This window comes from Herpailurus yagouaroundi, unplaced genomic scaffold (genome assembly GCF_014898765.1).
Source record: "Herpailurus yagouaroundi ecotype Mexico unplaced genomic scaffold, PumYag 140, whole genome shotgun sequence".
Taxonomy (NCBI): domain Eukaryota; kingdom Metazoa; phylum Chordata; class Mammalia; order Carnivora; family Felidae; genus Herpailurus; species Herpailurus yagouaroundi.
Genome location: NW_024412395.1, coordinates 51632061 through 51656062, shown reverse-complemented (window position 1 = coordinate 51656062; position 24002 = coordinate 51632061). Strand labels below are relative to the sequence as shown.

The 24002-nt window shown below is 40.9% G+C and overlaps 1 protein-coding gene across 1 annotated transcript in view; it reads right to left on the bottom strand.

Moving 5' to 3' along the window:
* Positions 1-24002, bottom strand: part of MYO3B (myosin IIIB) — a 434070-nt gene that overhangs the window by 240284 nt on the left and 169784 nt on the right. Inside the window, exon 9 of the mRNA XM_040475346.1 lies at positions 10911-11066. Within this exon, the coding sequence (XP_040331280.1) occupies positions 10911-11066 (156 nt within the window). The remainder of the gene's footprint in view (positions 1-10910; positions 11067-24002) is intronic.

Below are 24002 nucleotides of genomic sequence, written 5' to 3'. Positions count from 1 at the left end.
TAAAATTATTTCAAGTCACAGTAGGCCTTCCCATAATTCCCTTCATAAAGGGATCACTACTCAATGTGGTGTAGGGGGAAAACATCAGCTTAGAAGTTAAAAGCTCTGGATCCTAATTTCAGGGTTCTGAGGAGTATGTTGTGGTTCACTCAATAATCCCCTTAATTAATGGCCAGCATCTCAGTGTTCTTCATCTATAAATAGAATCTCTCATGACTGGTCTATCTATCTCTCGGGGGGGGGGGGGGCTGTGAAAACGATATAGTCATTGATACAGAAATGCAAAAAAAGTTGAAAAAAGTTACCAAGCACTATTCTTACAGCCTTATCAAAATCTGGAATCAACAATTTGCACAAGTCTACATATTACTTGGAATACCAATAACTAAAAAAAATCACATGAAAATGCCTCCCAGGTACTATCATTTCAGCAGCAGAGAAGCATCACTGCACGGTACTTCACCAGCACCTTTTATGCTCACCATCATCACAGTTTCATAGGATACAGTGTTATTTTGCCAGGTCCCAGAAGCCAGCTTTACTGAACATTTTACCCTAAGTACCATGTGGGCGTCCTAGCATCCTACTGTACACTTTGTCCCTTGCTACATGCATTTCACAGAAGTAGGGAAAAGGGAAGAAGCAAACTCAACAGCTCTCTCTACATATTGAATCTTGGCTCTATAAATACAATTGAAATGGGCAAACATTGACTTTTTTTTCCTTCTTTCTGCCTATTAAATTAAATTTTACTTCCCAATTCCCAGCATTGGCAGACTTGAAGAAAGAGTGTCTGATGCATGCATGGTATTAGTCATTTCCGGTGCTAGAACCAGTCTTGCTGCTAATTCACAGAGAGATTCAAAACATATGAAGCATAAATTTACTTAATACAATCAAATTTATAACCTAAGCATTTTAAAAATTATTAAACAGAAGCATTTATTCATCTGTGTCCTAACATATTAGTGATGTCAAAGAGAAATCAGATTGAATTGAAATACAAATTTTTACTAAAACTCAGAGGCTGCTTCTAGCTAGCCACCTCGCTAAATAAAACAGTAGGAGGGTGCATATATCTGGCCAAATCCTCTCCACATAAAACCTAAGCATTTTTTCCCTTGAAGTTCATCATGAAATGAAATATCACAATACCCTTTTTATAAAATAATTCTTGTCATATTAAATTCAGCTAGTTTATCTCCTTCCTAAATCCATATCTTGCAGTTGTATGAAATAGACTAAGAGTTTATTCTATACATCTTCAACAAAGAAAATCAGGAATTAAAAAATCATCCACAGCTCTGGTTCCAGTCAAGATGGAGTAAGCACTCTCCACTGTGCCTCTCTCCTGAATGTGGCTCAATACCCTGGACAGAGTGCATGTGACTCTGAAAAGTGAATGGTAACAGGCAGACTGGGAAATCAGAATCTGAAATACCACTGAATCAATGGCAGGTTTCCCAGGGATTATTTTTCCTCCAGTAACTCCTGACCTGAACTTAAAAGCAGCCTGAACCACAGACAGGGGTGTCAAGCTTCATGCTAGATGACATTTTTACAGCCAACCAAATATGGAAATACCGACAAAACCTCACGTGCAACATCACAAATAAACTCTAGAGAAAGTTGTGACTTTCAAGGTGAACATGTACATTGCAATACCACCAGGATCGAAGCTGTTATCTTTTGAGCCCTGTCTATATGCCAATCTATCTATCACAAATTTAATCTCCAGGAAACATGCAGATGCTGTCTGCAAATCGGAGTTTCTCACAAAAATTTTCCCGTTATTATATTTTATAAACAACTTTTAAAATATGTTACCTGCTGTGATTAGCCACGTATCACCTCTTCCCATGCTTGTTGGCCATCAAATTCCTTGGACAATATTTGCTTCCAAAATCGAAGCTGGCAATCTAGAAATTGATGTTGATGCAAGGTATTTCCACTCTATCAAGACCACTTCACTTTCTCAACCAGTGAAGAAAAATATCTGATATCCCTAGTTCTGCCTTCCCCAACTAGCATTCTGAAACTGCCAACTGCTTCATTTTCCTGCTTTGGCTATGGGGTTTGGAGGGTCTACTGAAGAGAAAAAATTATTCCAGTTTTTATTTGTTTTTAAAAAATTATCTTAGACTTTACATATACTCATAGAAAGTATTATGTTCTTTAATATTTGTCTATTTTTAGTTGAAATTAACCAGAATAATTTGGCTTAAATTTTTAAATTTTCGGGGCGCCTGGGTGGCGCAGTCGGTTAAGTGTCCGACTTCAGCCAGGTCACGATCTCGCGATCCGTGAGTTTGAGCCCCGCGTTAGGCTCTGGGCTGATGGCTCAGAGCCTGGAGCCTGTTTCCGATTCTGTGTCTTCCTCTCTCTCTGCCCCTCCCCCGTTCATGCTCTGTCTCTCTCTGTCCCAAAAATAAATAAACGTTTAAAAAAAAAATTTTTTTTTAAATTTTCTTTCAATGATTTGTCACCAGTAAACTACCAGCTTAAATTTCCTTTAAATTCACATGCTCCATCTTGTGCCTTACTTGAGAATAGCATCTATTATCAATTTTTGCTGAAGAATTCCCTGTTTAATGTGAAAATTACAAATTTCCAACTAAAGGTACTTGGATTGAATGTTCCAAAGTTCAGAGGAATGGACAGATACATGGATAGATGAATAGCAAAAGGCATTCTATTAAATCAAGGGTGTAAGTTTTTAATGACTTAAAAGGCATTTTTTAAAATGCTTATTTTTGAGAGAGGGAGAGAAGGGCAGCATGCGAGCAAGGGAGGGGAAGAGAGAGAGGGAAACACAGATCTGAAACAGGCTCCAGGCTCTGAGCTGTCAGCACAGAGCCTGATGTGGGGCTTGAACTCAAACTCACGAGCCATGAGATCATAACCTGAGCCAAAGTTGGACACTTAACCGACTGAGCCATCCAGGTGCCCCGACTCAAAAGACATTTTCAAATCCCAGCAAAGTCCATACTGCTTTTCACTAGATTCTTATTTGTTTTTATGAGGCTCTAAGTATGTTAGCTGCCAAGCCTGGCTCCCTAGATAAAGGGAGTTTGGGGGGGGGGGGGTTAAAACTTAGAAAGGAAGAAACTCAAAGCTCTGGCTTGGGCTGATTGTTGGAGTTTGGGGTTAGTGGGAGATAGTGGATGGTGAGTAGGACTGACCTTAGGTTTCAGGGATCAGGAAAAGGAGGAACTGGTGTCAGAATTCCTGGCTGAAGTAAGGTGGGAATGAGGGCAGGTCTGAAACATCAAGTCCAAGGCAATGGGTGGAGAGTAAGAAATGGATCTGAAGAGTGGGTAGAAAGGCAGAGGCTAAGAGTTCCTGTAAGACAAGGTTCAGCATAGATGAGGCAGAGGAAGGAGAATGCTTTGGAATGTCTCAGGCCCAGTCCATGAGTGAGAAAGAAGGTATAAAGGGTACCAAGCTGATTCAGATACTGGGGGTATTATTCTCTTGGAATAAATCCCTGAAGTACTTCTGCCTTCACTATAGTTTCATCTCTATGCCTCACCATTATGGTTAAAATCATTTGTGTGTGAGAGTGCTTTTTAATATCTCATCACTGGGCTACAGACTTCTTTGTTCAAGCTGCTGGCCCTAAGAAAGATATTGACAAATATTATGTATTTTGTCCAAAAGCGATTCTCTTCCTATCCATCAACTATACCCATGGAAGCAGGTAGGTCAAAACAGGGCCACAGGAGCCTCACAAAAATGTAGCAGGATGAATTCTTCTCTTGTTCTATGATGAAGAACGAAGCATTAGGAAGCCCTCTGAGGCAAAGTCAGGATAGAAAGAAAGAAAATTTTTCAGCCTAATAATTACAAGAGATGTGCCAGTGAGAGAGGTTAAATGTTGCACTGAGAAATGCTTGATGGTATTTTGGACAGTCAAGTAGTGACAGGTCCATTGTGAAGGATGACTCTGCTTAGCTCTTCCACACTCAGGATCAGAGCCCTCTCCTTTATCCAAGAGTAGATGGGAAGAAATGGAGAATGACTAACCCTCCCATTAGATTCCAGATACAAAAGGAAATAAAATCTGTTGAAGGTGGAGAAAAAAGGGGTAGAGAAGAGAAGGAGTAAGAAAAAAGGTCTAGGCTCAAAGGTGGTAGTCCTCAAAATTCTAAGGCAAAGGCTTCTATGGCCATGGACAGAGCTCAGGGACAAATTGACAAGTTGGAATAGATCAGAGGAATCTGAGAGATCAGAGGAACTCCCTTATCACCACATTCAATGGATTCCATCCGTATAGTGAGGAAAATGTCACTCAAAACTGGAGAAAGAGCACTGTTTTATTTCTTCAAAATCGTTATTTACATTTCAATATACCCTTTGATAACAGAGATGATGAAAGAGAAACTTATTTGACTATAACTATATAATTATGGGCCTAGAAGGAGAAAAACAGCAGGCCATCTAGGTGTGATGCCATTTTACTAAGAGTCAAATATGGATGGAGATACCACCTAGAGAACTCTAACTACATGTGCTCTATCTTGACCTAGAACTTAAGTTTATAGCTACCAAACATTACAATAAACAGATTAAAAAATAGAATTGGGTAGAAATCACTATAATATCTCCCTGTTTTTTCATCTAAGCATGGGTTTGGCCAGAATTCCAATAAATCAGCAACTTATTATCAATCATATTAAACAGAATTTGATACACCCACCTACCCTAGGCAGCAATAATCAGTGACAGCAGCAGAAAATTCAATATTATTCATTCAGTTATAGACCTATAGGTAGATAGCAGATACTCATTATATCAGAATGCTCTTACCTCTTATGCATTTAGATAATGCATTTACCTCTTAGCATTTATTTGATATCTGTTAGGAGGACAAGAAGATCTTTAACCTTCTATGTATCAAGCATCTTCAGCACTTGATAAAGTAATCATTCAAAAGTCATTCATTAACACAGGAGTCCAGGAACTCATCAGTGTACGCAATATGGTGGATGCGAATGAGTGTGTGTATGTGTGCACGCGCACATGCATGTTTGCAGGTAAAAGAGGAAGTCAATGAACAAGGCTTACTGGGGAAGGCTAGACAGTTAAGCAGTGAGAAATCTGTTTTTAAAGGTCACTGCTGCAGGTTGAAAAGAAAATCAGAAAAGCTGAGGCCATTGTTTTAATCAGCCCCAGGCAAATTGCAAGGGTAGACTAAAAATCCATTTAACAGAGCAGAAAACAACCAGCAACTTAATTCCCCTACCAAACAATACTTTGACTAGACCCCTGGCATTTGAGGGCTTAACATTTGTGGTTTCAGGGAGTCCCAAGCCACCCGCAGGGGAAAGACACGCTGGATCTTGTAATTGTACTAAGGGCTGCAGTTGAGCCCATAATGGGAGGTTGGAAGGCAGGAGGGAGTCACAGCACAGGCAACCCAGCACCTTTCCTGCCTCCACTCACATTCCAGACACTGGTTTTGCTCTTCTCCCACTAACTCCTGTGAAGTAATTAAACAAACACGTTTTCATGTCTACTTCTCTGAACTTCAATAGTGACATAACATGCTGATGATATTGATGAATTCAGGGATTTATAAAACTGGTTTGGGGGAAGAGTCCTTTTGAAGGTCAAGGCAATGGAAGCTGATGTAAAGGAAATGGCCAAATTGTTTAAAAGCATCCCTGACAATTAAGTAAAAAAAAAAAAAAAAAAAAAAAAAAAAATGTAGCGCCTAACTATGGTTCACTGGATTTTAGGGCTTTTTAACCTCCTCTGAGAGAGTAAGCCTTGTCTTCATAACTACTCTACTGAACCTGAATCAAACATATGCTATGGCAAAATTACAAACTACCGGAAAAACTTAAATTCCAACAGTTACACTCATACACTATAGTCAGCATTAGGAAATAGTATCAAATCTCAACACAATGCCGCTTCTCCACAGTTGCTTCACAGACACAATGTGAAAGGGGAATGGATCACAGCCTAGCTTTCCACACAATTGTACCACTCAGAAGAGCTAGAATGCTTAGATCCAGGAGAGGGGAGATGGGGACTTACCATCTAAGCCCTTCTTCGTGTACAGTGTGGCTCCTGCTCTATAGTGAATAAGCTCCCATGATTCCTAGCCTTGTTCTTGAACACTTAATTATCTCAACAGAACTGAAGTGGACCACTGCCCATCATGCTCCTGCCCCAGCTCCACTTTCCAGCCACTCACTGTGAAAAGGTAGTAGAAGGGGCATCTTCCCTGCTCCCCTCTGTATTTCCCAACCACACTTACCCTTAACCAATCTTTCCCTTTTAAAATTCATACATGTATCATTTCCTCCAACAACTGACCCCCCAATCTCCTTTCTATCTCTGCTCTTTGGTTCTCCCATCCCCCACCAATCACTTTGTTAATTCTTCCCACATACTGACCTCAGGGTTCCTCAACTTGTCAACAACTTTTATTTCTAACTCCACCAAGTTTGTCCACAAGTTCAGCCATGGCTAGTTCCAAGTTATTTCTCAAAAGTTCCCAAGATCTCAGCTCTACAATCCCTTGCTCACCATCCACTCACTGAATCTGTTCTTCATCTGCATTGTAACTGTCAGTATCCTGACCTAGACCAGACCTCAAGAGTTAAAAAAGCTACTTTGGCTTCACTTTCTTCCAAATCCCAAAAAGACCCCAAGGATACTCATCTTAACTCCCTTGCTCCCTTGTCCACCCATCATGTTCATCTAAGACAGTCTCCAGTCTGACGACCTGGGTATATATCTCTTTTCTCTACTTCTCCTGCTTGTTGCTAAGAAGCTAGAGATAATAGATAGGAAGGGCAGTGGTGGTGATGGTACATTTTTGAAGAGGTTCTGGTGCCAAGTGCTCTCCTGAATGCTCTACATGCATTATCTTAAACAGTGATTAACTTCACTACAATGGAATGCTATTCAGTTAAGTTCCTCGTGGGTTTTCTGTGCTATTGAGCAATCATCATGTCCATCTTTAATAAACCCTTTATCATATTCCTCCTAGTGGCTATTTCAGAGAGTTAACATTTTCCTGGAGTCCAACAGTCTGCTCCCAACTTTGAGATCACCTTAATCTTTTTTGAAAGATAAAGAAAATTCAACATGAGTTTCCTCATAGGGCCCTCTCTTCTTACCCCCATCCTGCCCCTCAAACTTTCTGGATATCTTCATCTAACCTTTCTGTGTCTTTCCCAACTTTGAGGTTCTTCCTAAGGTCAACTTTCCTCTTGGGCCTTTGTTTCCACTTCCTCTTGCTTCCTCTATTACTGTCTCTCTCTTTATTTTCAATGTCTCCCTCTATATAAGATCCTCCCCTTCATCTGTTCAAGTTTCCCCCATCCTTTAAAAACCTGCCTTCTTCCCCTCAAACTTTCAATTTCTCTCTCCCCTGGAGAAAATACTAAAGTTGACAGAACATTCCCTGCCTTTGCAGGAATAGTAAGACATTTTTCCCTGCAGGCTGTTAGGTCTCATTTGTCTGCATTAGCTTTCAAAACTAAGTAAGTATGTCCAGCTTGAAGATCCAGGACCATCTGGAATACTGCAGAATCCTACTCTGGACAGAAAGCTGGAAGTTTTGTATAATTTCTGGAAGTACCTGGCATTGCATTTGGTAGAACAGGAAGAGGAAGAAACTTTCTTTACCAGTCTCTGTCTCTTAGTGTCTTCCAATTTCTATTGGATTGCAGTCTGAACCAGGGCAGAGAGGCAGCCTAATTTGGGTAGACCCTGTGACACTTCTTTCTCCGCGCCCCCTCCCGCCCCCCCCTGCCTGATCTCTCTCATCCAATCCACCACAAAGTCCTGACAATACCATCTTCTTAATATCCTCTGTTATTTGCAATTGCCACAACCTGCAACTTTGTCTCTCTGGCTCCTGCCTTGCCCAGCTCCTCCATTCTCGACATTGCAATCAGAATGATCTTCCTGGAGCACATGCCTGCTTGAAAACCTTCAGGGGCTCTTGAGTGACTAAGGAACAAATCGAAGCTCCTTAGCCCATCATGACCTGCTTCCTGCCTGCCTTGTTTCTCCCTCCCCCTGTTCTATGCCAGGCTCCAGTAATGCTAACTAATTGTTCATCAAATTCCTTAAGCTCTCCCCAGTCTCTGTGCCTTTGCCCTCTGCTCACTGCTCATTATTCCCTTCTACCTAAAATAATCTCAATCCCAACTCCTCTGTTTGTTCTACAGGACACTCCAAGGATCATCTTCCCACCAGGTCCAGGGGTCTTTTCTTCCCAGGTGTTCCAGGAAGTACCTCAACATCCAGGTACTTTTCATGTTGAGCTGTTCTTGTCTGATTCTTGTCTGTTTCACACACTGGACTATTAGCTCTTTATCAGGAACTGTATCTAATTTGCCTTTGTAGTCCCTCTGTTCAGCAGAGGGCCTGACACATGCACACATATAAATGTCTTTTGAATGAATAAATGAATAAATTAGATTTTAAATGAGATAAAACTGGTATTTTTAACGTTCAGTAGCTCAGTACTATTTATTTTCGTGATGTCATGTGGTAAGTAGAGATGAATTTGCGCAAGTTAAGTCCAAGAGACAGTTAGTGTTACACAGAAATGAAGACCTTTGAATCAAATAGACCCTGTATACTACCGCTGCTACTGCTAACACTGTGAGAGCTCACTCTGTACCAAGAGCTGTTCTTTTTATGTACTGACTCACTTAACCCTCAAATGAACCCCCATCTTATAGATGAAGAAACCTCAGAACAGAACAATTTAACAACCTGAACCTAAGTGGCTGAGCTGGGATTCAAACCTGGCAGAGCCACCACACCGGGTGACCGTAATGTGCAGAAGAATGATAAGCTGGGTATCTGTTTCACTCATCTTTGCACTCACCTCAAATTTTCTGCTTTCCCCACCTTACCTTGTAAACTCACAACTTTAAATATACTGAATTACCAGCATCAAATGATATTTGAGAGTTTTTCTGGGTGGGCTTGAAAAACACCTAGGTAGCCAACCCCTGCCAGTTGCTAAAAGGAGGTAACAGTGTGGGACAGGTGGTAGGTTAAGTGTCAATGACAGGCATTGTGTTTCCTTTAGAATTAATTTTCCTACCTCTTAATAAGGAAGTTGCTGTTTATAGTTTTGATCCCTATTTATGAGGCTGTGGAGTTTCTTTTTTTAAGTTTATTTACTTATTTTTAAAGTAATCTCCACACCCAACATGGGGCTCAAAGTCACAACCCAGAGATCAAGAGTCACACACTCGACTGACAGAGCCAGCCAGGCATCTGTGATTGTGGGGTTTTTTTTAAATGACTTTCAAAGAAATACAAACTCGTGAGTGAAACTAAAGATGCTGTGAGAAGCCTTTGCTACCAGATTTTTGGTAGCAAAGAAGTTAACAAAGATCAAGAGAAATTACAGGAAGCAGGTGAGAGAGACTGGAGCCTGATTCTCTACGATAAAAGAAGGGAAGTCTTTAAAAAGAGAACACACGTCTGGACTGGCACAGTCAGGCCCATGTGAAAAGCTGAGTAACGTTGCAACTTCAGTCTCAGAACTTGTTCTGCAGCAGGTTTCAAACACAGAGAAAAGGAGGGAAGGCCTGATTCAACTTAGAGCCTTTAAGTGCTGGGTTTGTTTTTTTGCTTCATCTGTTTGATTTTATTTGATTTCATCCTCATTTTTGGTGCTAGCGCTGTGTGTGCTGTGGGGACAGGGGTGGTTTGGGGGCGGTGGTTGGTTTATAGGAACAAAAGCAGGGAAGAAAAGGGATTTAGTTCCCTGGGGCTTAAACGCAAGTTCCTACTGCTTCAAAAACGCACCAAGTCACAAGAATTTCTCTATCCCGTAGGCAAGCCATAGAAACACAAATGACAGTGGAAAAGGGGAAAGAAAGAGTAGGAAAAAATTTGTTTTGAGTTACCCAAAGGGAACTTGGTGGTGGAAGGGAAAATCAGCAAGGTATAGTCACCTTGAAACCATGCCTCCAGCTCCAAGGGTTCTGATGCTTTTTGATTTGTAAACAGTGCTCTTTGCAGAATACATGAATATTTCCAGAACTTGTGACTACTACTTTATTTTCTTCACCTCCAGTCCTCCGAATGTTCTCTTAAGAATAATGGATTAGAGCTTATCTACATCCTGGCCAGTTTTATAAAACCAAATAATTGCTGAGCTGGGAAGCAGGTTTATTTGCATTTAAAAAATTTTTGTTAAAGAGAAATTCTGCCACCCTCTGGACAGAAACCAAAGATCTGTTTCTTAGAGACCACCATGGAATACCATTTGAAGCAACTGTCCCTGAAAATACATGTTTATTTCTTAAAATCTATGCTTTAGGACAAGGAGGGCAGGGAGGGAGAATCACTGTTGTTTTGGACAGCACAGACATCGCCTGTGGGGGGAAAAATCATTTAAAAACACTAAATTGCCCCTAAGGAATTTTTAACTAAAGAACAGGGTCTCAGAGCACATTAGAGAAAAATCCTCCAGTGTTTAATTTGTAATCTTCCCAAAATCGCTTTACAGCCTACATTTCTGCTTTCTAATCAGCAATGGCCAAGTAAAGATCTCTCACACGATCTCAGCTATGGCTGCTTTCATACAGCTACCTTTATTGATTAAAAAAAACCCACATTCATATTAAATATAAACATATATGTGTGTTGGTGTTTAACTAGAACTCGAAGACACACTGGGATTTCAGCCACAGTTGAGGGATGTTAGTCTTAAGAGCACAAATGGACAGCTTGTTTCTAAAGCTCTCCTGTTCTCATCCACTGAGTGTGGAGTACTTAATGTCATGTAAATGAAACTCTCAAAAATGCAGGGATGTGATAATTACCAGTACTAATCCCGAGCAAATCAAAACACATGACATACCATTTTTATAAATAACCAGAGAGAGGAAGTAGGGAGAGGACGAGTACCATACCTGGTTTTAACAACAAGGTTTAGATGCTTCTGGTCTTGGAGGACCTTGGCCAGCTGTTTTTGCAGAAATAAAACCTTCCCGTGGGCTTCTTTAATAAATGGGTGGTCGAGGAGATGTGTGACAGAAGGCCGCTTTTCAAAATCCTTAATAAGACACCTGTTTGCAAAAATCAACAACAATCCAAAGTACAATCTTAGAGACCTGGTTCCCCTGTGAGTATGAGAGAAAGGAGGCAAAAAAGATCATTTATAAAACCTGATCACTAACCTTACACAGCTCTTTCTTTATCCGTACATGCCAGAAGGTAAAAAAAATAATAATTCTCTGCTAGTAGAATTAACAGTACATCAGAAGTCTATTTTATTTTGTGTGAAGTACATGTTGAAAACACAGTAAGTTTTTGCCATTAATTGAATTTGAAGTGCTCAAAACACGGGAAAAATAGACTGATCAGACTGAATTTTCTGTCTGAATTTTCACTACAGAAAAATGTTTACGATGGAGTCAGGTGGATTAGTCTATATATTTTACAAACATATAAAATTATATATTGTCACTCAAATAAAATCCTAATATATGAAATGTCCACCATTTGATGGTAGGGAAAATGCATTTAGGAGTTTGCAAGGAAAGACACTGATAACAAAGAAACCTTCATAGAGAAAGTCTAACACCTTGATGTTTTCTGAAGAAGCAGAGAAACCTCAGAACAGGAAGTGACCATAATATAATTCAGATGAACTGGAATGGAATTATGCAAACAGGGAACAAAAAGTCCATTGAAAATGGTAAAAAGTGGGTTGCATTTAAACTCCTCTGTGGTTAATTGGTTAAAACCACACTGGTGTAACCACTTTCTGTTTCAGATTCAAAGGCCCTTTTCAAAGAAAACAATAATTTAGTACATTTTGCTCTGTGCCCTATGTTATCAAAGATGATTCTGATACAATGAAATATTCTACTGAAATTGAATCTGATAATGCCCCTCCAATTACCATTGTATTTCCATTCTGAGTAGATGCCCCTGATAAGAGAAAGAAATTTCAACAACTGCCCTTTTAAACTATCAGTTTTTAGCTCACTTTGGAGGCTTAGGATAAATGCTAAATGCCATTCAGCCCACTCTGCAAAACAAAATTGTTTCCAGTTTTCCAAATAGTGACGTGCTAGCAACATCCAAAACACAACATATTGTAAACAATTAAATGTACTCACAAATGGTAAAAATAATCAGCCTCACCTTGAGTGCCTTCTCAACACTCTCAAGCAAAGTTCTTACAACAATCCTTAACTGTTGGGTTTACAAAATGGCTTTAATCTTTTCACTTTACATCTCAAACCACTTTCTGATCCCTCACCTCCTAGTCCTGAAAAGATATTCAGTAAATTTCCCAGTCAGTTTTAGAACTGATTCAAGGGATTTCCTATCTATTGGAACTAGAGCTTTCAGTTAGAAATGCCAAAAGAATCTAGATTATCTCCATTCTGTTGCCCGCAGGACTATAAATACCACCTCTGCCTTGCCATGGAAGAAATCAATCATTTGACTCTTATGGGTTCAGGGGCCTTTGGTATAATCTAGTATTTTTCCTGCCAAAAAGAAAAAAAGTCAGCTCACATCCTTAAAAAATACTATGTTCAGGGGCATCCGACTTCAGCCAGGTCATGATCTCGCGGTCCGTGAGTTCGAGCCCCGCGTCGGGCTCTGGGCTGATGGCTCAGAGCCTGGAGCCTGTTTCCGATTCTGTGTCTCCCTCTCTCTCTGCCCCTCCCCCGTTCATGCTCTGTCTCTCTCTCTGTCCCAAAAATAAATAAACGTTGAAAAAAAAATTAAAAAAAAAATACTATGTTCATGTCTTTATATTAACAATCTTCCCTGGATTCCATGTATATTCATCTGTAAATGTATATTTGATTACCAAAGGAAAATAAATGCTTCTTCCCTAAGCACCTGGAAAATAAAGAACCTCCTGGTAGTTAAAGGGTCAGTAATACAGGTGTAGTGGCCCCATCCTCCTGGCTTGAGGGTTTGTATATGAAAACTCCTAAAATACAGTCTGTGTCCTCTGAGAGTTCCCACTGCAGATGGATATGGTGGCTTCACACACCCCCTAGAGCCTTGGAGCGCTTGGGTAGTATGGGAGTCCAGGAATCAAGCCTGCCCAGTGATCTGGGTCAGGACACACTACATTTTTTCCTGCACTGAGCAAAAGTACTGGGGCAACCCTCAACTGCCTGTTGACTAGTGCCAACACTTCAAATGGATAACCTCAGGGCTGCGAATGAAGGTGGGTGCCACATTCACTAACAGAAAATTCATAGCATGTAAATGGGAAAGTAGTATGGAACTGCTTCTTCCTTCCTCCTCAGGATAGGTGCCTTGGGACAGTGCCTCACATGAGGCCTAGAAACAAGTAAAGTATTATCTGATACTTTAATAATGAAAGCTCTTTGGATAGTGTTTGAGAGAGGCTAAGAAACCCATACTCCAGTTTTATGAAAATATGTCTCCGCTGGAGTCTGGGGATGTAATTAAAGGCACTATATCTTGTTTCATAATTTTAGCATCCAGTGGGGAAGAAAGGTTGCCCACAAGGCTGGCAGATCATTTGGTATTTTGGAGATAAGCTCCCTCTATATCACAGAGGGAGTAAGAGAAATGGCAAGTAAATAATGAAGTGAGATAATCAAACAGGAAAGAAACTAACAAGTGGATCTGTTGTCTCTTGAAGATCCCCAAAATTAAGATGGTAGGCATTCTACTCTCTGGAAGCAATGATCAGAAGAATTTGTTAGTTCTCTCAGTAAGACCTGAGTGGGCTGAATGTCATATCATTGGATCAGCAAAAGTGAAAATGAGTGTATATGGGAAGAATGCTAAGCAGAGTTGTGGCATACCCAGCTGCACTGGAGGATTTTTAGGAGAAGGGCATAAAGACCTTGAGGGTATAGCCTTATTCTAAAACACTTTTGCATACTTTTTTCTCATGGGGAGCAAACAGCCAGACTGAAATGGAATTATTATTTTACTGATAATAGAGGACAGTATTACCTTAGGAGCAGATAGGGCTGAAAGTCATGCATTACTAAACTTGAGGTCACTGGAATCATATCATTTCATTTGTTCAGCAAACATTTATTACACAGCCAGAATTAGCCAAAATAAATTCATTTATAAAGAATTACGACCCTTTTCCTTGAGGATCTACAATCTAATTGGAAAGATGGGAGGACAAAAGAAACATAGGAAATAGCAAAAGCCAGTGTTTGCTTCTATATGCAGAATAAGAAATAATCACACAAAAGCATAGGGTTTTGGAGCTAAGGGACTGAGATTTTCTATTCTAATCCCTTTTTTCAAGAGGTGAGGAAGTTCAGGTCAAGTCCTACAGAGATGAGGCTAATTCTCTGACTCCAATGGGAGAGCCCTACCCACTCTGCACTGTGTTTAAAATGGCACTGTTAAAAATGCAGAACAGTAGGTGGGACAAAGAGTTTTGGTCAGGGAAGCCTTGGTGGAGGAGGCAAGAAGCAAGCCAGGTTTGGGAGGAAGTCTGGGGACGAAATTGAACTCAATTGGTGAAGAGGTAGAAGACATTTCAAAGTTTGAACACTAGATGGGCAGTGCAAGAAGCCAGACTGGGCAAGCTGTGTAGCCAGGAACTCAGAAGGCCACCAGAACATTCCCATGTGCTCCCTAAGCTTCCTCCTTTGAAAGCCCAAGAACAATTCTTTTAGTCCCTCTTCCAACTTTAACTAGGGTATATTCTTTATAGCCTAAGACTCCAAACTCATACTATTTACTTTTGTCAGTTCTTCATTTCTGTGGGATTTAGTGGATTAAGATAGAATCGACTACTGGATCTAAAAGAACACCTGACAGCCTCCATGCCATTTCTGAAAACATGACAGAATTCTCCAACCTGGCTTGGAGCATAAACTTTGAAAACTAAGGAGTATATAATATGCTTATTCATTTCAGGATTGCTTTTTAAACCAGGAATTGCAAGTTCCAGATGCAGAATATTTTCTCCCAGCCAGGGAGTGAGCAGTTTTTATAAGGGAATGCAGAGAATGTTGACCTCTGTATAGGAAGTGGGGGTCAGCCAACGTGAGGTGAGTTGGGTGAAACACGTAAGACGTTCCACTGAAAAGAGGAACTAGTATAATGGTCAGGATGGTTTGGGAAACATTGCTGATTCTCTAACCAAGTAAGTCTGGAGTTTTATAATGCACATGAGCATATAAAATGTTCTTAGAACTTCTGGGATAAAGAAAACAGCTTGATTTTGTTTAAGCCCATGTTTCCAAACTTACTTGGACACAGACTCTTTCTTGTGTCAGTGGAACCAGGGCCCTGCAAGTGACATCCTTGGAAGTGCTGCTGTGAGAAATCAGTACAAGGTGCTCAGAATGGGTGGCAGAATCCTCATCTCAGCTGACTCAGGGGAGACACCCAGAGCGCCTGATTGTCAACAGCACATTTGAGATACCTGTAGGCTGTCGTTTCTGTAGAAGTCAGTGTCTCAAGCTGGGGAAATATAGTCCTCAAGTTCAGCTCTTCCCAGAGTCTTTTACTCAGGAAAAAAGTAAACAAGGATGAGATTTAGGGATACTACTTTCTTCCAAAATCTTAAGCAACTCTTTCATTTCCAGATGCTTTTAAATCATTTTTTAAAGCCTGGGTGTAGGTGTGGTGCTCTCTGTGCTAAGAGATAAAACAAAACAAGAAAATTAAAAATGTAAAACTACCATGAGATAGAGTGCCTGGATTTACCCTGGATTTAGAAGGCCATGGTAGGTGGCTTGAATATAATAGAAAAGTCCACCAGAAGAAAATGGAAACAAATTCTACCCTTGAAGGAAATCAATCCATTCCACTAATTTGAAATTCTAGCACCTTCCATCATACTTTCCTGGCTGAAGATTAATTCTCAGAATTCATTAGTGTCACCACATTAAACACAGGTTGTTGCAGCCATGTGCTGTGATCTCCCAGCCTAGCTTCTGCCAGAAATAGGCAAAAAGGAGACATTTCTTAGCAAGAAACAAGGTCTGACTTCCATACTGCTCTCTAGAACTGGTGGGGCCCGTGTTCTTTCCCTCCCCAGATGATAACACTGTCGAGACACAGCTGCCTTGTCACTGTAAACTGCCATTTCATAACCAAAAAATCAGATGGCTGAAAGAGGAAGCTATTTATCAATAGTCACAGGCAGATGTTTATATGAATAAAACACACTTGATAAAGAGCAGCTGAAAAGTCAAAAACTAAAAATACTGGTGAACTGGGTGAGAGAAGCAGGAGGGGAAGCAATCCTGTTCCATGCAAAGCTAGATCAAAACTTGGGATTTGTGTCTCTTCTAATTTCTTTTTTAATATTCTTTTATACTTTCCTCTGTTTTCCTGTGGGTTTAGATTGTGAAGTGTTTGCACTGGTACATAACATCCAAACAGTTTTGATCAGAGCACACATTTCCCTGCCTCGTGATGCATCTTGCTGCTCTGCAGTTCCTATCATCGTCAGACAGAAGCCTGAGTGACAAAGAGGCCTCTGCATCAAAAGGAGAAAATCCTCCAGGGGATATACTAATTATAGGTTAAATATTGGAGCCCGTGGTGCTCTGTCTTGGAAGGAAATTTCCATTCTGAAAGACAGGACTATGACAAACACAGGCATTTTCCCAAGATGACTAATGCCTCAAAAGAAGGCAGGCTGAGAAACTTGACAATGCATATGTATTTTAGTGAAACCTCACCTTTCCATTTGGTGGAATATTTAACTGCATTTCAGTTTTCATGAAGTTGACAAATATTGCATGTGGTGGTGTTTTAAAGTCTTGCTGGCAAGGCTGGGCTTGCAATGTTAACTTCACACCTGGGATGAGAAAGTGGGCTCCTAACCTAAAACATGTAAGTGAGAACCAGAAGCGCCTTTGCTTTAGTCAGCAAGGTAGGTCTGTGGTTATCAATCAATGAGAAATAGTATTCGCTAAAAGTAAAAAAGCCCTGAGAATGTAGGACAGAGGGTTTTAGAACAGGAAGCTCTGGGGCACCTGGGTGGCTCAGTCGGTTAAGCATCTGACTTCCGCTCAGGTCATGATCTCACAGTTAGTGCATTCAAGCCCTGCGTCAGGCTCTGTGCTGACAGCTCAGAGCCTGGAGCCTGCTTCAGCTTCTGTGTCTCCCCTTCTCTCTGCCATTCCACGCCCCCCCACCGCCCCCCACTCAAAAATAAATAAATGTTAAAAAAAAAAAACAGAAAAAGAAAAAGAAAAGAACAGGATGCTCAATCTCCTTTTGAAAGGGGTAACAGGCACAGATTCTGTGTGGCAAAGTCAGAGATAGACTACAGGGCTACAGGACAACAGGGCAGCTGCCATCTTGCCTCAAATGCCAGGGCAAGGAGAACCCCGATGCAGGCTTAGAAAATCATCAAGTCAGCCCTAGCTTTAAACAAAGCAAACAGCACCAAAAGTCCAGAGTGAGCTCAGGGGAACCCAACAAGGAAACAGAAAGAGAAAAACATTGCATTTCCTGTAACCTGAGACAAAGAAAAAATAACTCTTCTCTCCCAGAGAAACTCAAAGGTGAAGAAGGCAACCAGAGAAAAAGCATTGGGTGGTTGGAAGCCACAAGAGAAAATCTAGGTGGATAGGGACAGAATCTTCCTCCAGAGTTAAGGAACATACACTAGGGTAGCTAGAGAAGGATCCCATGCAAAAACAGGGACCAGGACTGGAGGACCTAAGGCAGAAAGCTGCAGTGTGAAAGCCCCATAACAGACAAGAGCTGCAGTCTACATGACATCTGTGAACAAGTCCTCTTTACTTCATCCTTATGTTTCTGACTCCAAGATCAATAGTAAATAATTAGAAAAGCCCAGACTAACTGGCCATGTTCTTAAGGAAGGTGATGTGGTAACAAAAATTCTAGATCCTCAAGTACTGTTTGTTTGGGGGACTTGCTGGGGGTCACAGCTGGGAGGGACCAAGGGAAGAGAATATACTATGGACAATGGGCAGAGTTAATTTGGGAGGAGGAGTCAAAGTGCCAAGCAAAGAGATGAAGTGAGGAGAAGGACCAAGTAGAACCAGGCCAGAGTCAAGGATCAAGTCTAGATGGGGACACAAAGGCTATCCAAAGAGAAGCCAATGGAATATGTGGTGGCAGGGGCGGTGGTTTTATTATGATTGTTATTGGCACTTCCTTCTTTGGTTTAATCTGCACTTTTGAAGTATCATATGGCAGCTGCAGAAGACCAGGGATGAGTATGGCCTCCACTGGACATGCCATAGCCAAGAAAGATCCCAAAATTTGTGTCCTACAATTAAGGCAATCTTAAGGACTGTAATCAATGGCCCCAAGTGACCACCTTCTTGCTCCTGTGTTTTGTTTCTTTCTTCCTTGGTTGGGAAAGCACTTTGCACTTAAATATTTTTCCAGGCAACTCTACTCATGTTGCTCAGTTAGGACACCTGAAAAAAAAATGAGCCATTACACCATTGCACAGCCCAGTGACTTGCTTACTGGGCTGTTCATCTGTGTTCAAATCCCACCATCTGATTCGAAGGGCTGGGAAATGCGTGATCTCTGGGTGATGAGAATCCCTGGATGCCTCCTCCTCTCAGGCTGCAGTGCTGCCAGTTCCCAAGGATCTGGGCGTTCGCTGCTCCTGCAGGTACTGCCGAGTCTCCTCTACGCAGCCACACCACTGCCTCATGGGTCTCTGTGAGGGGCTGGGGTCGGTCACAGGTCAGCCATAGACTCAGCCAGCAAACCCAGCACAGGGCTTTTTTCCTTTAAAGGTCTTCGCTTCTTGTCTTTGCTTTCACGTGAAAATTCAGGAAATATTTGCCTGAAGCACCCCAGGAAGGTGAGGAGTAGTCAAAGAGGGGAGTGATGGCTGAACTCAGAAGGAAGTAGTTATGGAAAACGTGGGTGAGCCTGGGCAGAATAATCTAGATGGTGGCAAGTCCATCTAAAAAAGATATTAGGGACGCCTGGGTGGCTCAGTCGGTTAAGCATCTGACTCTTAATTTTGGCTCAGGTCATGATCTCGCAGTTCGTGAGTTTGAGACCCACATCGGGCTCTCTGCTGACCATGCAGAGCCTGGTTGGGTTTCTCCCTCCCCCTCTCTCTCTATACATTCATATAGCATATGATACATAGTTATATATTAAATATTATCAATCTTAAATATTTTAAGTTTTATATTGATTTATTTAAATAACAATGTGCTCAATCTCCAAACCCATTATTCTCCCAAGTGTGACACATGTACTCACTCATTTAAAAAAAATGTTTGGTGCCTAGTATTGCAGCAGGATCATATAAATAGGTTAAAAGCCAGAGATCGAGGTCAAACTTAACTCTACTTTTTATGGATATGTGTTAATATGCAAGTTAATCAAATTCTCTGGGCCTCGGTGTCTTCATCTATAAAATGGGAATAATGTCACTGTGGGGAGTAAATGAGATAATCCATGTATGGTGCCTGGCACATAGTGAGCATTCAATAAATACCAGCTATATGGGCCAGCCACTGTGCTAGGTGCTGGGGATACAGTAAGTCAGTCCATTTGGGGAAGACAGCCATGGCATACCCAATTCCCAGCAGGATGAGTGGTATAAAAATAAATGTTAATGTGCAATGGCTCCTTGAGTTAGACTTGAATAATACTGTGTCCATAAATTAGCTACTTTTTCTCAATGCAATTCCCACCACTGTGAACAAAATCCTTGTTTGACAGATGCCCTGATCAGAACTTACAAAGTTCTGGAGGAAAGGGGGGACTTTGAGGGTCTGACAATTCAGCAAAAGCAAAGAACTCTGGCATTTTCAAGTTCAAGCCCTTAGGCACTCCTGTTTTTGAATGTCTGGTTAATTTCTTTGATTCAAAAATCAATTTCCATTTTGACAAACAGTTATGGTCTGCTTCTTAGTCCAGGCTTAAGAGCTGGGGGATATATGAATTCTAATCCTTCCCTTGATCCTATTTGCTACCCTACCCAAATTAAATCCATAATTTCCATTTGCATGCATTTTTTTCCCTCTAAGAGGAAGCAATGGACAGCACCCAGCCATCACCTATGAGAAATCAACAACCGGTTCCATAGTGCATGACTATTAGAAGCTCAGGACTATCCAGGACTAGAGTGGGAGCTAGAAGAGTGCAAAACAAACACAACATATTATATGCCTCCATAAGAAACTTCTCTTCCAAGGTAATACCAAACTTACATATGTGACATATTTAGTAAACCCAGTGGGACTGAATTTATTGATTCATTCAAACACTTATTAGGTATTTACTGTGCATGGTGCTCCACCAAATGCTTGTGGGGAAAAGATGCCTAGAGTGAGAGGTTAGTCTTCATGGAATTTACAAACAAGTAGTAAAATAGACATAACCATAAATAATGATAATTGAAGGCCAAGAAGTATAAGCACTAGAGTAGTTCAGGCCAAATAAACAACTGTAGCTAGAAGTCATTTCATGTGAGAAATGACACTTGGGACTTAAAGTGTGAAAGGGATACTGACAAGAAGTTCAGGAGAGGGGCATTCCAAGTGGAGGATACAGTAGAAATAGAAGCCCACTGGTAAAATGTGTGGCCCATGTGAGAACAGACCAGAACAGAACAATGCAGTTGTAATAGAGACAGGGGTAAGAATCTGGCCAGGAACATCTTATCCAAAACCTAGAAGGCCATGCTGGCAAACTTTGGTTTTCCTTCATAGCCACACTGAACTGGCTTTTTTGAGCAGGGAGATAACACAATTAGATCTTTGCTTTAAAAAATGAACAGTCAGGGCGCCTGGGTGGCGCAGTCAGTTAAGCGTCCGACTTCAGCCAGGTCACGATCTCGCGGTCCATGAGTTCGAGCCCCGCGTCAGGCTCTGGGCTGATGGCTCGGAGCCTGGAGCCTGTTAACGATTCTGTGTCTCCCTCTCTCTCTGCCCCTCCCCCGTTCATGCTCTGCCTCTCTCTGTCCCAAAAATAAATAAAAAAAAATGAACAGTCAGGGGACCCTGGGTGGCTCGGTCGGTTGAGCGTCTGACTTCAGCTCAGGTCATGATCTCAAGGTTTGTGAGTTCAAGCCCTGCATCTGGCTCTGTGCTGACAGCTCGGAGCCTGGAGCCTGCTTCAGATTCTGTGTCTCCCTCTCTCTCTGCCCCTCTCCCACTCACACTCTGTCTCTCTCTGCCTCTCAAAAATAAAGAAATGTAATAAAAAAAATTTTTTAGATGAACAGGCACCACATTATAGAGTAAATCACAGGGAGGGAAGGGGGGATCCCTTTAGGAAGCGTACAGTCTGAATTAAGGAAATGGGAAGGGAAAGGTGATGGTTGTAGCTGTGAAACTTGAAGGCAAGTCAGGAATGAATAATGATAAAAGAAGGGGTGTCTGGGTGGCTCAGTCAGTTAAGCATCAGACTCTTGATTTCAGCTCAAGTCATGATCTCACAGTTTGTAAGATCGAGCCTCAAGCCTCATGTTGAGCTCCACGCTGAGCACGGAGCCTGCTTGGGATTCTCTCTGCCCCTCTTCTCCCCTTGCTCTCTCTCAAAAATAAATAAACTTAAAAAAAAAAAAAGAAGAAGGGGCCATTGGTGGAATCTTCAGCCAACTTAGATTGAAATTTATAGGATGTACCTGCAGCTAAGCCTTGGCAAATATCATAATCTACTTTTTATCTTCACTACCTACATGTAACCTCTTTCAAAGGAACCCAGGTCTTACCAATTCGATGGTATCTTTTTACTCTTCATTCTATTCAACCTCTTTGTTCAAGTTGTCATTGATGACCACTGTTGACCTGCCTCACCTTCATGAAACATTTTCTTTCTGTGCCTGAAGTGATGCTACATCTCTTCATCATTGTCTTACTTCTCTGACCACAACGCTAGTTTATTTTCACTATCAGGTAGAACAAGATGACAAAAGAGAGGGGACAGGATATGCAAAGACAAGAAGGAGATGAAATAAAATTACAGTATTTATGCCCACAGGCTTGGAATTTGCTGAACAAACAGACTTTGCCTAGTGGATCAAATAAACTGAACTAGATAATATGGACAGAATTTTGCATCCTTTGGAGATGGATATCCCTATTGTTAGAAATTCACAATCTCAAACAAGTCTGTAGATTCTGCTAAAAATAAGTGGGCTTGACTGGTATGTGCATGTCTGGCACTAAGTGCAAATTAAAAGTGTAAGAAAACCAGCAAAATCTATTATATAAAATTTATAGTTGATTAATGACTTTTATAATAGCTTTAATATAATTCATATGCCATACAGTTCACACCTCTAAATTCAAAAAGTTTTAGTATATTCACACAATTATATAACCATTATCATAATCAATTTTCTGAATATTTTGATCACTGCCAAAAGAAACTCCATATCCATTAGTAGTCACTCCCCATTTTTCCTCAACCTCCTCAGTCCCAGACAACTACCAATCTACTTTCTGTTTCTATGGATTTGCCTAATTTAGACATATCCTGTTATATATGTGGTCTTTTGTGACTGGCTTCATTCATCCAGCATAATGCTTTCAAAGTCCATCCATGCTGTAGCACATATCAATACCGCATTCTTTTTATTGCTAAAAAATGTTCTATTATATGGATATACCACATTTTGTTGCATTCATCAGCTGATGGACATTTGGGTTAATTCTACTTTTAAGCTATTATGAACAATGCTTCTATGAACATTTATATACAAGTTTTGTTTTTTTTTTTTTACTTATTTATTTACCTTGAGAGAGAACATGAGCAGGCGGAAATAGCAGATGGAGAGAGAGAATCCCAAGCAGGCTCCATGCTGTCAGTGCAGAGACCAACGCAGGGCTCAATCTCACAAACCGTGAGATCATGACCTGAGCTGAAATGAAGAGCTGAACGCTTAACCAACTGAACCACCCAGGCACCCCTGTATATAAGTTTTGTTTGTTTGGTTGTTTGGGGTTTTTTGGCTTTAACACAGAATCAGGAAATGTATACAAGTTTTTATGTGGACACATATTTTCATTTCTCTTGGATATGTATTGCTGGATTATATGGTAACTTTATATTTAACCTTTTGAGGAACTACAAGAACATTTACTAAAGTGGCTGCATCATTTTACATTCCCACCACCACTGTATACAATTGTTTTCTAAAACTTCACCTTGTTCTACAAATAATTTAAGGCATTCTACAACACTTGTTTAAGGTATATGCAATACGACAAAATAAAAAATAATTATAGGCAGAAGAGAAAACGAAACGGGGTGCCTGGGTGGCTCGGTCAGTTAAGTGGCTGACTTTGGCTCAGGTCATGATCTCACAGCTCCAAAGCTCATGAGTTCAAGCCCCACATGGGGCTCTGTGCTGACAGCTTGGAGCCTGGAGCCTGCTTCCGATTCTGTGTCTCCCTCTCTCTCTGCCCCTCCTCTGCTTGCACAGGCGCTCTCTCTCTCTCACTCTCTCTCTCTCTCTCAAAAATAAGTAAACATTAAAAAAAATTTTTAAAGAAGAGAAAATGAAACAAAGGGGAAATTAGGGAATAAAAATAGAATTTAGAGTACCAAATAAATTACTTTGGTAGAGTGGCCACCAATTTGGCTCTGGGCTCTGTAGCAGCCAATGTGAAGGGAAAATGCAGCCTGCTCTATATTTCTTAAAATCCATGATGTAAAAACAGACTAGGTGCTTGTAGAAATATGAATATATGATGATGACTGGCAAGGAGACTAGATTGAGGTTTCCTGGGTTTTCATAGAAATTACTCTATATAAGGTAATGAATACTATTTCCCTCCAATAAACATAGCCATGAGTTTCACAGAGTTGTTTCTTATCTTCAATCCCAACTGATATCTTCTATCAAAGAATTATACAGCAAAAAAATTCTCCCTGGGTGGCCAAAATAAGGAGGCACAGAGAGCTCTTTGATCTTAACCCAGAGCTAAATCTACCAGTTACTTGGTAAATTTTTATAGTCAGGTCCCCTGATTCTTAAAATGCTGAATGCAGATGCTGGCATCCATCAAGGAAAGGAAAGGCCGGGTGCCAAGACACCATGTACAGTT